At 26.9% G+C, this 18546-nt stretch overlaps 4 protein-coding genes across 4 annotated transcripts; all 4 read left to right on the top strand.

The window, feature by feature from the left end:
• The first annotated feature begins 4059 nt into the window (after nucleotides 1–4059).
• On the top strand, nucleotides 4060–5448 carry OCT59_010600 (uncharacterized protein). The gene has a single exon (XM_066136021.1). The coding sequence runs from the start codon at nucleotides 4835–4837 to the stop codon at nucleotides 5042–5044; it is 210 nt and encodes a 69-aa protein (XP_066000696.1). The 5' UTR covers nucleotides 4060–4834; the 3' UTR covers nucleotides 5045–5448.
• Nucleotides 5449–9083: 3635 nt separating this feature from the next.
• OCT59_010599 (uncharacterized protein) lies at nucleotides 9084–9488 on the top strand (the record flags this gene model as incomplete). Its single annotated transcript, XM_025326965.1, has 1 exon — nucleotides 9084–9488. The coding sequence occupies one exon, from the start codon at nucleotides 9084–9086 to the stop codon at nucleotides 9486–9488; it is 405 nt and encodes a 134-aa protein (XP_025173599.1).
• A 1050-nt stretch (nucleotides 9489–10538) lies between these two features.
• Nucleotides 10539–11036, top strand: OCT59_010598 (uncharacterized protein; the record flags this gene model as incomplete). Its single annotated transcript, XM_025311240.1, has 1 exon — nucleotides 10539–11036. The coding sequence occupies one exon, from the start codon at nucleotides 10539–10541 to the stop codon at nucleotides 11034–11036; it is 498 nt and encodes a 165-aa protein (XP_025173598.1).
• Nucleotides 11037–16592: 5556 nt separating this feature from the next.
• OCT59_010597 (uncharacterized protein) lies at nucleotides 16593–18264 on the top strand (the record flags this gene model as incomplete). The annotated part of the gene is made up of 3 exons (XM_025329284.2): nucleotides 16593–17485; nucleotides 17649–17995; nucleotides 18059–18264. 3 exons carry the CDS (start codon nucleotides 16593–16595, stop codon nucleotides 18262–18264), a joined length of 1446 nt encoding a protein of 481 aa, XP_025173597.2.
• Between the last annotated feature and the right edge of the window lie 282 nt (nucleotides 18265–18546).

Raw genomic sequence — 18546 nt, 5'->3', positions numbered from 1 at the left:
AAAAATTGACAAAAATCATAATGATGAATTTGTGACATTTATTATACAGTATATTTATCTTAAATAATATTTTAGGACCCCGAAAGGTCTCATATAGTGATATAGGTGGGTGCAACAAAAAAAAACTTCTAAGCATCTCCTTCTAGGCCGGAGTAATAATAAAATAAGGAATAATTTCCTGACTGGGAATTGAATGTTCGGTTACCTGTAACTCTTTAACAAATATATCGATCAAAAAAATAAATTTGGGATCAAATTTTTTCGTGTATGGAAATATAGAAAAAAAATTAAAAGTATTATCATACTTACAATTTTTATAATTAATATGAATTTGGAAAAAAATGAGAAAACTTGTACAATGGTTCTTTTTTCTTTTTTTTAAAAAAAAAAAAAGTTTCAACGTATTTTACAAATAAACCAATTTAAGCTGCTACCCTTTATGCATTTGCATGACCAATAGGTTTAATTCCAATCATTTATTCAAAAAAAAAGTTCATAAATAGGATGCCAACTTATAAATCAAATAATAGATCAGAATAAAATTAGGAGTACATTCATTCGGATATCAAGAATATGCAAAAAAATTTCGTTCGTCGTTCGTACACCCGTCACGTGAGTGGTAAAGCAAATATTTTACTTTTCACAAAGATCACACTGTTAAAGATATGAGCAATATCAAATAAATCTTTATTATTCCTTCATAATATAAAAGCTAAATGAAAATGTACAACCATCACAATCACCAAACATATTTTTGATTAATATTATTAATATTCCACGAAACTATTATACATTTACAGATAGATCATGTGAAATATTTCCTGAACATGATAGTAAAGTTAATTTACGTGGCTTTTGAATAACTACAAAAATGTTATGAATGTACTGAAGCGCGGATAGACATCTCTTATAATTAAATAACTTACTTTAAACTTCTCTACTACTCAAATAATATTTCTAATTTGCGATGGACTCATTCCGGAATCTGGTGTAACAAAAGCCCGATTAATTACTATTATAAACGTAAAACATTTATAATTTAAAAACTAACGAATTTGCAAATTATCTTTCTTAATACAAGACGAATTAAAAGTTTATATTATTATGTTAATTTTTTTTAGACTAAAATTTTCATATCAAGTGGATGAGTTAATGCCTACATCTTGGTTATCCCCGCATGACGTTGCCATTGTCATTAAATTTTGATTAATATCTGTTGTTAGATTAGCTTACGTTATATATTATTATTCTCTTTCTTAGAGATCATTGCGGGCATTCACGAGTCACAGAATAAAAAATAGCTAAATTTGATTAATTTTTCATTCTAATAATTTTTATAAAGCCAATATAAAAACTAACATTAGATATTAATCTTGTTTTTATTGCATTTGTATATTTGTATATTTAAAGAAAATATAATGAGACGGTCTTATTATCCAAATTTTAAAATAAATCATCATAAAATAGATGCTCTTATTGTAAAAAAAAATTATTAAAATCGGTTATACCATAAAATAAAATAATATTTGACATTAGTTTCTAAGTTAGAATTTAAAATTTAAATAAATTAATCGTATTCGTATTATTTTTAGTTAAAATTTATCATTTATATTGAGTATTTATTGTTAATTAAATGTTATTGCAATAATAGATATACAAACCTATATATCCCGATACAGCTGTTTAAAAAAAATATCGATATATCAAAATATCAGTACATGGTGGAAAACTATAATGCGGGCCAAAATCTAGTCCTTTCCGGCATTATGATGAACTTTTTGACCAATCAATAATAATTTCAAAACTCATGATCGAATTTAGGTTAGACCGTAATCGTTCAATAAAAAAAAAAGTTCTATATATACTTATTTAGAAATGTTGATTGAAATTATGACTAAATTATGTGATGCAATGTAATGTAACATTGATAGCATCGCATTTTCAGCTATCTTCAAGTATAAATAAATTGTTCTCTAAGATGAATTAAAATTGAATATTTAATTTTTTTTTTTTTTAAAAAAAAAGACTATTTTTCAAAATGTCAAATTTATTATTTAAAATTCACCCTTAATCTTCTACATTACATACCTTTCAAAGATGACTAACGAACAAACCGGTGAGAACTTATTTCACGTGACTACTGCGTCTCAAGATAATAACGTTAATATCAAATCCAAGACAACCCGTCCAAGTTCATTTAGTAATATTGTCCAGCAACTCACAAGAAAATATCAACTCACAAAATGTTATCTCAAATTTCTTTTACAAACCACAATTTACGATATTAGTTATCGGGAAATATCAATATCTTTTAAACTTGATTTTAGACAATAATCAAAATCATGCTCAACCAAATAATTCACATGAATTTTATTTTCTCAAAGTTGAAGAAAAAAATCTTATAAAGTTACTTGTGTGTTAATTTCACATTCATCAGTCATCGAATTAAAATATTCATGAAGTTGAATTTATCGCCGTTTTCAAATTAGTGCGACCCCCGCGTGTCACCTCTAAGGAAATCGATTTCCAAAAATTTGCGAAAACCCGGAATTTTCCTGAATAACTACGTAGGAAAGGGTCAATTATTAGCGATTTCCAGAGGAAACACTTATAAGCAAACTATTTGAATAATTAAAAATTTCCTGAGATTTCCTCCAGAAATCACTAGCAATCGGACCTTTTCTACAAAGTTATTCAGAAAAATTCTGGGTTTTCCACATTTGCGAAAACCGATTTCCTTAGGGGGTGACATGCAGGGGTCGCACTAATTTGAAAACAGCGATAATTATAATGTACAACAAGAAATATACGTTGAATTTTCTAGGAAACTCAGAGAAAATCTTGAATATTATTTGAAACAATTTCTTGTATCAAAATAAGTTGCCATTTTACATTAAAAAAAAAAATATGTAAAAGATTTTTATGATCCAAAGTTGAATTATTTTAAAATTATGTTTTATTTTATTCAATAATAAGCAATTTTTAAAGTAGTTGTGATTATGAATTTATTTATTTAAAAACTTCTCGCTTTATCTTGTTCATTGCTAAAAAAAATAAACGACCATAATCGGTTAACTTAAATATGTTTATTATAAACATAGCAGGCTTTCGTATTATCACTTTGCCGACCACTTTTTTTTTCATTTAAAAAAATAATTTAACGAAGTGATATGTAAAAAATAAATTGCAAAATCTAAATTTAGGCGTGTAATTTTGTATTATGTATTTATCTAACTCAAGTGTGCGCATCTTTATTAGCTATTACACAAACTTAAATTCGTGATATCTATACTATTTTAATTATAAAAAAGTATTCCATATTTGTGACTCCAAAATCTCAGAAGTTAAAATTATATGGCCTCCTCAGTAAAATGGTAGGACTGCAGAATGCTGGTTATCTGGTCAGTTGTAGTGCTTCGATCCGGATGAAATCCGTCATCCGGATTACACAAAAAAAAAATCCGGATTATATCCGGTTTGATCCGGATTGAAATCCGGGTCAGAAATCTGGGTGAAATCCGGAATCCAGATCAGATTTCATATATAAAATTTTTTAGATTGCATATGACGATCCATATTAAAGATAATAGGACCCCGAAATATACATAAAAGGGTCAGGTCAGAGTTTGCGTATAATGAGTCAAAAAAATCATGTAGATCATTCCTTTTATGGATAATCCCAGCCAAAATAATATTTCCTAATTTAGATAATGGCTGAAATTATCGTAATTCCGGCCCTGAAAGAATGCGTATTTTGGACCACTTCTGGACCTGACCTCTACATATATATTTCGGGGTCCTGAGATAATGGTACTTATTAATACAATTAGGTAGGTTTTTTTAAATTTTGTAGCCTTTTTTCCGATTTGATTATTGAATTTGAATTAGCTTATTTTACCGGCACTATTAATTTGGCCTGAGTTACAAATTTTATTCAAATTTTGATAAAAATCAGGCTTAAAAAACAATATCGCGTCTTAAATTATGATTTTACTTAATAAGATTAATAAAAATGTAAAAATAATTTTCACTTTAATTATATTAAATAAATTAATAATAAATAAATAATTTTTTACTAATCATCAATTTATCGTTGTTCATGACAAAATTTATATATTACAAAATTATTTATCAGTTGCAAAACTAATAGACTATTTATTTATTACAAAATCTATAAAAAATATTAGAAAAATTTTTTTTTTTTCTATCCAGATTCCGGATGAATCCGGATATTTTTCATCCGGATCAAAATCCGGATCAAAACCGGATATCCGGATGAAAAAAAAATCCGGATTCATCCGGATTCATCCGGATGGACTAGAAACGGATCGAAGCACTAGTCAGTTGGTCTCGCTGCTGATGCTGTTATTTGAATTTGTCTGGGTTATCATTGGTTATCCTGTGCTAATTCTAAGAGTCCACTCAATTTCCTGATGAACAGTAAGATAGTAAATATTGTATATCTATCTTTCCAATACAATATTTGGAAATTATGAATAAAGGGAATTTGTTTGATATAATCATTGATTTATTTTAAAAGATCATTTCCCTAATCATATAAATCTTATATATGCAGTTTTCTTAAAATTGATAATCAATAACTTAATTATAAATATAAAAATATTCTGAACAAATAATTCTATTTTGTAATAACTAATAACAATAATGTTATATGAAATTTTAAGTATAAAGCATGTTTCAAACTATTTCTATTATAAAATTCTTCAGCTCATTTCAAAATGGCAAGATAGTGAAACTCTCCAGTTTGTAACTATAAGTAATTGTGATACTGGTTGTGACTAGTAGTTATTATTGCAAAAGTATCTATGGAATTATGTGTAATTCTTTTCTACTATTCTGTTACCATACAGCCTCTCATGACACTGCCACACCTGATTCTGCAAATGTTTCCATTTCTGAAGTTTGTGCCATGATTCTATTGATACTATCACTTCTGTATGTAGCTGGTACTTGTTTCACTTTAGACGCTGTTGCACTTGCTGATGAACTCATTGATGTTTTTACTTCTGTTAAAGCATACTAATCTTTGGTATCTGGTTAAGGATAATCATATTAATAATAATATTATTATTTTATGAAAATGGTAATATCTTAAGACTCATAATAGGATGCTTTGATATTATTTTAGATTGTTTGGTATTTTGACTGATACCCTGTAAAAAAAGTCAAACCGTTTTTTATATTCCATCTTTTTTCCGTAAAAGGCTCATATTTCCAGAATTAATAACCTTATATTACGGAATTTATACATTTTCCGTGAATGGATCCGTGAAAGGCTCATTTTTACAGTGTATTTACAGAAATAGTGGATAAAATTTTTTATAGGGGTAGAGGATTCTTTGATATCTTTGACTGGTATATGGTATATAGTATGATATTGGCTTGATTAGAGAACAAAAAGGGGAAAGGAAAAGTAAAAAAGTAAAATAATTTGATTTATCATAAATTCTTAACCTATTTATATTTGATTTTTAACACATGAAGCTTATCTATTTTTAAGTAACATCTGGATGAAATTTCAAGTTTAAAGCAAGACAACTCCAATTACCATTAAAGCCACCATTACAGCCACAAAATAAACATGTTAATTAAGGCTTAAAAGTAGGCTTAATATTTACGTTGCTAATCTTGACATGTAATTTATGAGATTGCCATCTTATCCAATACACAGCCATACACGGCCATACAGTATATGTGATAACAGACTTTTCCGCACTAAATATCTAGATTTAACTTTAAAATACCTATTATTATATAGTATTTAGTCAAAATTTGTATAAAGATAGTTGAATTATGAAAAAGACAAGCAATTAATATGTTAATAATCGATGATACCACTTTTAGCAGGGTATTTTAAATTATAAATTATACCAAACTTGCAAAGTATATGTATATAAATTTATTTTCTATGTTTATTATAAGTGGATTGACAAATTAAAAAAATAACAATTTCATTATATTGGCATTCTTGATATATATTCAATAAATAAATTACAATCTAATTATAATGCTTCAATTTTCTCAATAATAAATTTGTAATTTGTAAGTTATTTTCATTAACTAAACCTGACCATATTTTGAGTAATTATACTGTCTTTAAAATAAAATAAATTTTCTCATAAATTATACCATATGAAAATAATGAAATGCGTGACTGCGCCAAATTTATTCCATAATTGAAATAATTTGGTTGGCTATGTCATGATTGTCATGTGCTCAAATCATGAGATTTGTGGCTTATCCAATTCTGATATTTTTTTATGACACGTATGTGTTTATAATTTGTTCCTCTACGGACAGTTAAGAATACAAAAAAAAAATAATAAAAAAAAGCCCATTATACGATGCTATACGCTGTATTATTTCAGTTCTTTTAAACCGGTTCTTACAGACCGAAATTTTTTCTGAAATTTTAAATTTTATTTTTTTTTTTTTAAAAAACTGAAACAAAATCTTTAATTGGTTTTTTATTTTAAACTAAAAGTTTCAACTTTTTTAAAAATATTTTATTTTTAGTAAGTTTAAATTTTTTTTATTATTACCTAAATATTAATCAAAATTTTAATTGTTATATTAAGTTAAACACATCAATCCTGTTGTAATGCAACAGGAAATAACCAAGAATTTTCACAAACAGTTTCAAAACAATAATAAGCCAATTTCTTTTATTTGTCAAATCACACCTGTGGCTGGTGCTGTGATACACTGTACTTATAAACATCAAATATGTACAGTAATCCGCAAACTTATTGAGTGATAATGGTGTAGTTAGCCGAAAATAATTAGCCGCAACGTGATCCAGACCCGGCTCACGTTGTGGAATTTTCTGTGATTAAACCAGGTTTGGATGATCGGCAATCAGGAATTCGGCTCAACTCTTTATATTATGATTTATTACTTAAATTATAGTTTCTAAAAATTGATTAACTAAAGCAATAGGATTAAAAATTTAAAATCCATATTTTCTTTTATTCTGTATTATCAAATGGTTTTGTAAGATCAATGATATCTTCTAATACCGAATTAATACATGTTTGCATTTCTATTTCTCTTCCTCATTTAAATAAATAATTTCACTAACAGTAGAAATGCTTGTAATTTCTTTTAATTTAATATAATAATTCATTCTTAATATTTGTTGAATAAATCAGAATGAATTTTGACAATACCTTAGAGTTTATTAAAATCAAGACTTGTATGTTTATCTCCAATCATCCATTTTAAGTAAGGGAAAATTTTGTTTACAACCTGCTTCTAAAGAAGTCATACCAAATAATTCTCATACTTAAAGTGTATCTATTAACATTTCATAAGGTAAATCACAAGTTTTTTTGCGTTATTCTTCAGGATAACCTAGAATCTTCCAAAGAGTTGTAGCAGAAATTGCAGCATTTCTGAATCCATCATTATTAACACCTAAACCTCAAAACAATAATTTTAATAAATATTTTAAAATGATAATTAAACTTAATAAAGAAATGTGTGTTACAAATCAAAAAAAAAATGATAATCAAACTAACATAAAAAGATAAGTAGAATGTTGTAATTCAAGATAATGATAATTAAAAACTTGAATTACTTCAGACTTGTCAAGATTTGAAGAAGGAAGTTGAAACGTAATAACTGCCAATTTAATCATTTGAACAAAACAATCAGCTAGAGTAGCTAATTTTGCTTCAAGAATAGGAGCTCAAATTGAATGAATTTGACAGCAATTTATCCTCGTCCTACATCAAATAATAAAATTATGTTCTGATAATATCTGCTGATAATCAAGTTAGTTTAATTGTTAGTGATTATATACTGAAATAATATAATCATATTTATTAAAAAACCCCAGTCAAACACAGGATGATGTAGAATTGAATCTGTTGTTGTATAGTCCAACTAGTTTTATGCCATGTTTGTAATCCTTCAATATTAATTTTCATATTTTTAAACCTTGGGATAGTTCATCTTTCATTAAATTAATAGCATAATCTATACGTCTTATATCCCAAATATGACTGTACTTTTCTTCTATTTTTTTTTCTGACAATATGGCAGTTAAAGGCATTATCAGTTACTACAGCAGTGAATTTATCCACTCTGGTTTTTTCTATAATTGCAGAAATTTTAAAGCAAGGAACTTTCCTGTATGTGATTCTGATTAAAGCAACTAAATATTCTTTTCTTTCAGGTGTTTTTACAGTGAGTGATTCATTCCGTTTAAATATTCAACCATCTAATGCTGGTTAATAAATTATAAGGTAAAATTCAATGATTAATAATTTTTTCAAAAAAAATTCACATTTTATAAATTATTTCTTACTTAAAGTTAACCATCTGCAATATTTTCGTTTACGCCATATTTCTTAAACTTCAATTATGTTTTCTCCTCTTTTCTTCATTATTACCTACATTGTAATTATTTAGTAAAAAATTATGCAAAATTTCCTGCGGCGGAATAAGTCTATTTATATGCGGAACTTTGTTTACAGTACTACGTCATCTTTTATGTTTTTTTCTTGTAATACTTTTTTGTAACACATTTATGTATAGTGATTGTTGCACAATAACCAACTAAATTCTATTTATAATATGGAACTTTGTTTACAGTGCTACGTCACTATAAATTCGTATTACAGTATATTTTATTTTTCTTGTAATACTTTTTGTAACACATTTTTGTATCACACTATCACTGCATGATGAATTGCCTAATGATATTATTTACCAAAACTAAGCTCGAATTGTTCTTCATATTACCCAATTAATAATGATTAAAAATTTTTTGTTTGGGCTTTTCTCACAAACAATCTAAATCTAGTATAAATACCCGTAAAATCCCGTAAATGTGTTTTCTCTCACGATAGTAACATTTTATTAGAGGGAAATGTATATCACGCTAACTAAATTTATCGAACTAACGGTTCTTAGATTTTCTCGATATGATATCTTGATAAATTATAAAGGTATATAAACCATAATTCGATGATTCTATCGTATTTACATTCCAATTTTTTTTATTTAAAATATTAAAATATTAAAACATTATCCGTTTTGATATATCAAAGGGCCACATGTCTACTTCATCAGCTATTAATCCAGTCGCAACAGTTATTCAACGTCGGTTACTTATTAAAGGGAGATTTTTTCATAGTATACCGACCGATAAAAAATTTTTTTTAATAACCTACAAACTTATTCAAGAAAATTCTGGCTTCTCAAATGACGATGATTCTGACTATCATCTTAAATATGATCATGAATTCATTTATTCATTCAATACAGTAAATTATTATGTAAGCTGTAAATTATTATCTCATTCAACAGTTGAAGATTTATTAAATAATGAGAAGTTTGATGTAAATATGCGAAATAATGAGATACCATTGTCTCCACAACAAAAATTAAGTCTAGAAGAAAGCTTATTAGTAAAGCTTTATTTACGACTTTCACAAGGAGCGGATGAAATTATAATTTAAATAGTGCGTATATATATTATTAGAAAAGTGTGTGCATTATTGCACACTTCTTATTTATCATTATTTAATTATGCTTTTTATGTTTTTGGAAGAATTTATGTATTTAACAATTTATTTCATTATTTTTTATGATTGTACCAAACTACTTCATCTTTTCCTCCTTTATCTTACTCTTTATCACCTGCTCCTTTATTTCTGCTTACAAATTTTAAGTTATATCATGATATTTTATCTATTGGTTGGCTAATCATCCTGGGAAAAATTGGGTTATTTGAACTTCAAGGGAAATTCAACAAAACAATTTATTTTTTATCTTGACTTGCTTTACTCTTCAGTCCTTCGCCATGTACTTTAAAGCCGCTTAATGTACTTTTTATTCAAATTGGTACCTTATTTAATGCAAGAAATTTATAAAAAGCAATAAAAATTTAGTTTCTAAATTCATTATAAGATTTGAGTTTTTATTAGTTAATAGTTACATATATTTTTAAAAAATGTAAGTTAATATGAAGTTTAAAAAAATTCGGTACGTATGAAAAAAATGATCATAGAAACTTATTGCGTAACTTGTATTACAGTGTAAATATGATCATCATTAATAGTATTATTTGATTACTATTATGTGGTATAAAATCCCTTGTTTAACCTACACATAATATGACATTTATTGTCACACATTTATGCATGTATTTGCAATATTCCCTTTTCAGGGTAAAAATACATATACATCCCTCTTACTCTCGCTCCCAGTATTATTATTATTACTATTATTACTATTAGTGGAGAACATTTGGGTGACGGAAAATATTATGAACATAATACGAAGATCCTAATAAGTCAGGCGCAAGCGCATTCCGATTTTTTGGGATTTTAATATAAATAGCTTATTTCATTGCCCTCCAAAATAAATTAAAAAATTGAATATTTATTTATTTATTTATTTATTTGATTATTTCAAAAAAAAAAATACTATCTATATTCTTCAAAATATCAATTTATTATTGAAAAATTCATACTTAAACAGCTTAGTCTATATATTATTCTCCAAAAATGGTTACCAATGATAATTTATCTCATGTGGTATCAAGTATATCTCAAGATGACATTAGTACGACTCCAAGACAACTCGTCCAAGATCACCAAATATTGACCACAGAAGACATCAACTCACAAGATGTTATCTCAAATTTCTTTTACAAACCACCCAATGATTATCAGATTTACGATATTAGTTATAGGGAAACATCAATATCTTTTGAACTTATATCTGAACTCTTAGACAATAACAATAATAGTTATTTAGCTCAAAATCATGTTCAACCAAATAATTTGCATGAATTTTATTTTCTCAAAGTTGAAGAAAAAAAATGTTATAAAGTCACTTGTGTATTAATTCCACATTTGTCAATCGTTGAATATTTAAATAAAAATATTCATGGAGTTGAATTTAATCATAATGAACAACAACAAGAAATATATGTTGAATTTTCTAGGGAACTCAAAGAAAATCTTGAATATTATTTGAAACAATTCCTTGCACCAAAATAAGTTTATAATTATATGTACTGTACAATTTTTTTTAAATTCAAAAAAAAAAAATGTAATAATTTTAAGATTCTTTATGAAACGAATATGAATTTGTTATTATCTTTATTTCTTATATTTTATGTATCGATTTTCTTAAAAAAATCCTTAAGATACATATTTTGGTTGAATTTAAAGATTATTTGTAATTTAACTTGTTCATTGCTAAAAAATAAATAGCTATGTATAATAGTTAATTTTAATATATTTTTCATATGCGTTTTCTATTCTTTTTCTTTTTTTTTCTCTTAATTTACCATAATTAATTACTATTTTAGACGTAAAACATTTATAATTTAAAAAACTAACGAATTTGCATGCCATAATATAAAACGAATCGAGAAAAGTTTATATCTAATTTCTAGATTTAAAATTTTGTACGTTTGTTGAAATTCAAGTGGATGAAACACAATGTTTACATCTTAGTTATCACTGCGTGGTATTACCATTGTCATCGAAATTTTGTTTAATGTCTGTTGTTGTTAGATTATCTTGCGTTGCTATTATATTATTATTCTCTTTCTCGGGAACGTATTCATTGCGGCCATTCACGAACCACGAAATTGTATTAAAATATAAAAACTAGTTAAATAATGATCTTTTTTATAGAAATGAAATGTTTGAGACGATCTTATTATCAAAATAATCAGAAAATAGATATTCTTGTAAAAAAAGATCTTTAAATTCCATTATAATATAGTGTCTTTTAAATTTATGATTCATTATGCAAAATTAGAAGTTTTCTAGATTAAATAAATTGACTATTTTAGTCAAAATCTGGGTGGCTGTTATTCGTACCCCACTTTTGTTATTCGTACCTGGACGATCTACAGTACAATCACGTTAAGCGGTCGAGTTTTGTGCGCAACCTATGAAGCCATATGCACTCTTATGAAACAATTATGAAATATTGTGCCTATCCACTTTCAGCATATCTCTGATGATCTAATCCTAATACTAGCCATTTTCCTTTCCACGGTATTTGAAAAAATTTTTTTTCTAATTTGTTGGCATTAAATTCTTGTTTAATAATCACAAATGTAATATTGTTAACGTTAACGATTACAATAATATTATAAATAAAAGTTTTAACGACTTAGCTGAACATAAGAATTCTCATATAATTCTTTTGGTTTTACTAAAGCTTTTCCCAATGATGAATGAAATATATTACAAAATTTAAATATAAATAAACCCACAGTCATTCTTTTTTCCGTATAGGACAACAGAGTCTAATGAAACAATAATCATAATAATATACAAATTCATAAAAAAACCACATAAACTATTTGATTTTTTTTTATTTTGTAAATACTATATTTGTAAAAAATTGTTTATTTATATAATCAAAACCAAAAACTGATGCTTGCTTCTTCTATTCTTTTATGAAGCAGCAAAAGTGTGATCTTAATTATTGTATTTTATCCTATACTCCTCCACACTAATATGGTATTGATCGTAGTACTCCAGTACTACGATCTTCCACTAATATGGTATGATCGTAGCACTCCAGCGTGTTACCCGATATAACGATATCGTAGTACACCAGACGCAAATGTATCGTTCTTATACGTGTACGACATACTATCTTATACGACCTATATTATGTGACATATACGTCGTATAAGAACATAGCACCTGATCGTATAAGAACGATACATTTGCACACCAGACTCACCAGAGTACTACAAACTAATAAGGTAATATTTGAAAGGGAGTTGATTTGAAAGAGGAAGGGTTGATATAATAAAAACAGCCTATTTTTCAATTGCCGAAAAAATTTAATACTCACATTTATTTTTTAGCTCCTTTATAACTTACTTGTGTTGCCATTAATTTCGTAAATTATGGAAAAAAAGTTTATAGTTGAAAAGTGCTGTGTAAAATGGTGATATTAAAATTATTATTTTTTTTCTTTAAAAAAATCACATGCTTTTAGTAATATTATATAAGGTCTCTTTATATTTACAATAATATTATAATGCTGTAAATATCAAATTATGCTTAGTCGCAAGTTTTTTATTGGATTCATTGTTTTTTAAAAAAAGTTCGTCGTCATTATATTTTGGACATGTTAAAATTACTAATTTATAGTTATTATTTCCATATAATATCAGACCGAAATTATAATTAATTTCGATCTAAACATATATTGACTAGTACAAAGAAATTGAAAAATCGAAATTCTGATTTTTCGAAAAGAAAGAGGAAAAAAAAAACATTTCAAAACGAAATAAAAATCACAGAAATTAACCTCTCATACTTCTAATTCTCAAGAAATTACAATCACAACAGGGAGAGTCGGAAAAGTCTTTTAAATTTTATTAGCTGTTGTATATTAATTTATTATTCGAGCAAGAAAGCAAAGAAAATATTGCGCTTTTTTGACGAAAGGTGAACATGTAGAGATAAATTTAAAGATTTAATTCACGAAGTTTTATTTACTGATTTATTTAAATCAAGTTCTTCAAATTCTCTTTGAATAAAGCCTAATTATGAATATATAGAAAGTAAGTAACGGAAATTGGCAAATGTAAGTAACGTAAAGTCACATGATCTATTACGTTACTTCTCTTATATAAGGTACGGAACGTAAATTTTTTTGGTAAATACTTTACGTTACTCCTTATATTTGCTACATGATCGCGTCATGTTTATTTGTTTATCGAATCTCGTTTTCAGTATAGGTTCATTTCCTCGGTTCCTTCCGGAAGGTTCAGTTGTTTAGTTGTTTTTCACTTTACGTTTCGTTTCTCACTCATCTTTTATTATTTTTTATTTTGTTTCTGTTTCATATTTCGTTTTTCACTAATTTTATTTCGTTTTTTTTTTAGATATTTTAGTTCTTTCAGTTCTAAAATTAATAAAGGTATGCTTTTTTTTATTTTTTATTTATTTTTTATTTGGTTATCTTTATATTTCGTTTCTTACTAATTTCTTTTTTTTACTTCATTGTTTGTTTTTTGTTTTTTACTTGGTTTCCTATCATTACCCAACTTCCTATCATGATCTTTTTTTCATTTTTTGTCTCTCATCATTTTTCACCTCATATTACTTCTCATTATTCGTCTCTCATTATTTCTATTACATCTTTTCATTTTCCATCTCTCCTGTTTACTTCCCATCATTTCTTTTTGTCTCTCATCACTTCCTTTCGTCTCTCATCGTCTCCCATCATTTCTTTTTGTCTCCATCACTTCTTTTCGTCTCCCATCACTCCTCTCCCATCATTTCTTTTCGTCTCCCATCACTCCTTTTCGTCTTCCATCACTTCTTTTCGTCTCTCATCACTCCTTTTCGTCTCCCATCATTTCTTTTTGTCTCCCATCACTCCTTTTTGTCTCCCATCACTCCTCTTCGTCTCCCATCACTCCTCTTCGTCTTCCATCACTTCTTTTCGTCTCCCATCACTCCTCTTCGTCTCCCATCACTTCTTTTCGTCTCCCATCACTTCCCATCACTTCTTTCCGTCTCCCATCACTCTTTTTCATCATCCATCATATCCTATTTCTCCTTTTTGTTTTCTATCACTTCTCATTACTCTTTTTTACTCCCTTTCTTCTTTCCATTACTCTATTGTTATTTCATTTTGTTTATTAGCATCTTTCTCCTTGATCTTATCTTTTTTATTTATTGTTATTATTTTTTATTTGTATTAATTCATTAAAAATAAATACAGTAAATTTTTTCTTTAAAATCGAAAATGTGGGACTTAAATTTTAATATTTGCAAATAAAATTTCATTAAATAAGATTATTTTGAATAAATTGTTTGCAAAAAAAATTTAAAAAAAATATCTTTGCAATATAATTTTAAGTTTAGCAGATCAAAAATTAGCTAAGTTAAAAAATCAGCCATCAGCCGATTAATAAATATTGTACATCATGTGACATATTTGGAAAAAATTGAATCAAAGGGGTTGAGGCGCCACAAGGCATCCTATAAATCAAAGTTTATATTAGTAAGGGGAGTAACGTAAAGTAAATATAATTGACTTTACGTTCCGTGCCTTATATAAGGGAGTAACTTACTTAGCCAATTTCCGTGCTACCTGCCTACCTATATCACGTGACTACTGCGGTATCAGATGATATGCTATTTATAGCACAAACACGGTCAACCAACAACAAGATCACGCCTGCATGATAATCATTCCCAAATTAATCAAATAAACGATTAGTAATATAGGATAATCATGTATTTTTCCGAAATGTTTTCCGAATTTTTCGGAAAACTACACGATTTTTTGTTGAGTGATATTCCCCTCAGAATAGTGTGGCTTGGTGGCTTGTAAATAGATGTTTCACAAAACTATAAAAAATCGTGTAACAAATTACTTGCGATAAATATTTTTTTTTTATTTTTATTTTTATTTTTTTCGTAGAGTTGGTATTTACGTTTCGTGGTAGTAGTAAATTTAGTAAATTTCAATTTCCATTTATTTTCTTCTTTTTCTAGTTTTAGAAATAGTTTTATGTGAAATTATTAGCTTTCATATATAAATGTTTTTTTTTAAAGAATTTTAAAACGAATTCTTTTTTTCTTTTTTTTTACTGTAGAAACTTAACAAGAGGGCTGCTTAGTTAAGTTTCGTGACAAGGCTTTTTCAGGAATTTTTGCACGCAATAATTTAGGAACGACTCTATGTGAAATTTAAGAAGGTTATAGGTAAGGTTATTGTTCAGGATTATTTTAACGAATTAACATTTTTTCCCTTCAGTTTGACATTTTTTTTTCTTTCTTTACCATTTAGAAATGTTTCTATTGCGAAATCAGGAAATAAAGTTTATGGTAGTGGTTTTTTTAGGGGTCATTTTAGCGAATTTACTTTGTTTTTCTTCAATTTAACATTTTTTCTTTTTCTATTATTAGGATTTTTGCAAAATTCAAGAGGGATATTTTTATTTTTTGTGATTTTGTGGCAATATTTTCTAAATAATTTTCTATTCTTATTCTTTAATGTGAATCTAGTATTCCATTATTGTTTTTATTTTAATAAATTATGAATGTAATTCTGAATTTTTGATTTAATCATATTAATTAACATATGACTTATTGGTTTTGCTAGTACGACTAACTTTATTCATCAATATACATATGCATATTGATGTACAAAATTACTTTTACCATTACTACTACCATAAATCTAAAGAATCCAAATGCTTGACTTCTGTAAAAGGATTTTTGCCATTAAAAATTACATAATTCTTTCTTCTTTTATGAATGCTTCTTTACCATAAAAATTATAATTATAAATCATATCATATTTGCGTGTTTTTACCAACAAAACGTTTTCTTTGATTCTTTTACACATTTTTTTTACTTAATAAACATTCTTATTCAACTTTTTTACGTGATTTCTTGCTTAATAAAACTTTTTTTTACACTTTCTTAATAAAACATTTTTTTTCACTTTTACCTTAGCTTAACAAACCTTTTTCTTACAACTATCTATCTATATTTGTTAAGTGTTTTTACAGTAAAATTTATTTTGTTGCTACTTTTCATGTGTTTTGCAAGATGAATTCAATTATGGCTGAAAATACTTTATATGACATTTTCAATTTTCTTTGTAAAAATGACATTACACTTAAAAATATAATTACTTATGGCACACAATTTAATCTAAATAATGTAATACTTTCAACTAATTTTAGTCATATTTACGAAGAATGGGATTATGTCCAAAGAGATAATAAGGCGATGAAATTGATTCCTGAAAAGTATGCTAATCATATCTGTATTAAGTCAACCCCAAATGGCAATTGTTTTTTTAATAGTGCTTCATTAATTGCTTTTGGGCATGAGGACAATCATATGCAATTACGTTTAGCTGTGATGATTGAATTAATGGCGAACGCGGATCATTATTTACAACAAGAAATTTTTGAACAAGACATTTTTTATCGAGACAAAGCATTAGATAATATAAATATGGAAACTCAAAATAATTCTTTTAAAAAAGCAAGTGAATACATTTCTGAACTAAAATTAATGTGTAAACCAAATTCTTGGTGCTCTATGATTGCTTTTTTTGGATTGGCATCAGTTTTGCATAGACCTATTGAGTCTCTCTTTCCACAAACTGGTAATACATTTATGAATCAAATTTATAATCGGATTATAATGCCACGACAAGGTGATCATTTTTATCCACATTGTATTATTATGTGGAGCTCTATTTCTGCAAAGGATTTTCAAAGTAGTGGTAAATCCAATCATTTTGTACCAGTTTTTAAACGAAAAGAGTATGAACAATCTCCATTAATTCAAGAAGTACTTTCTTTGCAAAATAATCATAATGATTTAACGGCTGATAAAACAAATAATGAACATATTACTGATAGCGAAGTAGATCCAAACACTATAATTGGACTATTTATGGGAATTGATAGTGATTTTATTCCTAATAGGTGATTATTTGATTTATTCCGATGCAAAAGATTTTCAATTTGAAATTTCTTATCAAAAAGCACTAAGTTCTTTATTTATATGTGATATTGATAAAAATCAAAATTTTAATTATCATTGGAGAGATTGGCAAATAAGCAATTATCATTTATTTGAACTACTTAGAAAACAACCTGAATTCCCACCACAAATATCAATTTCTGTTAACAAAACATATGAAAACAATAAAACTTTAGTTAAACAATGTTATTGTGGAGGTTGTGACAAAAGTAATCAAACAACATTTAAAATAGTTGTTAATAAAATGGATCTAATTCAATTAAGAGAGGTTGTTAAAATTAATGTAGTATATTTGACAAATAAAAGAAAGTGTAAGCATTTAGATGGAAAAATGTTTGGTCAATGTCGTGGATATGCAAGACAAGTATTAGCGAAATCAAAAGATTTTGGATCACCTCGTGACATGAGGAAAAAAATTTTATTAAATGTTAAAAATGAAGTTCGTTACACTGGTAATTGACAGGGTATACCATCAGCCCATTCAGCTCGAACTATTTATTCTTCAAAAAATAAAGAAAATAAATCGGGTTATAACTTATGTGAACGGTTACATGCAGCTATTTTAGATATAAATAGTAATGAAAAAGATGATTATATTAAAAAAAATGGCGCTCATTCAGTTAATAAACGTCAACTATGGGGATTTATTCAAGAACCGATTCAAACACAACCTTTATCAGTTGTAATTTTTAATGAAGCAGGAATTTGTTATTACCATTAGGCCACACAAATTCAATTTTTCGGTTCACGTAACATTGAAATTTAAAATCGACCCGGGGACCCGGGGTTTATTGTTTATTAGTAAAAAAAGTTTATATATAAAATCGTGACATTTGATTGGTTAACTTTTAAAAGGGAGGAATTTATTTTCGCTCTAGAAGTTATCAGCCGCGTGATAAACTTACCCGCCAATAAAATTACGTCCCGATCACGTGATAAATTTTTTATATATAAACTTTTTTTTATTGAAATTTGAAAAAGTGACCCGGCCGGGTGAAGTGAA

Source organism: Rhizophagus irregularis, chromosome 19 (assembly GCF_026210795.1).
Source record: "Rhizophagus irregularis chromosome 19, complete sequence".
In the NCBI taxonomy this organism is placed as follows: domain Eukaryota; kingdom Fungi; phylum Glomeromycota; class Glomeromycetes; order Glomerales; family Glomeraceae; genus Rhizophagus; species Rhizophagus irregularis.
The sequence above is the reverse complement of the archived record's forward strand: the minus strand, read 5'-3'. Positions and strand labels throughout refer to the sequence as shown.

Excerpts from the sequence above, each read along its gene's own strand:
- OCT59_010600 (XM_066136021.1), top strand. The coding sequence starts at position 4,835 with ATGTGTAATTCTTTTCTACTATTCTGTTACCATACAGCCTCTCATGAC.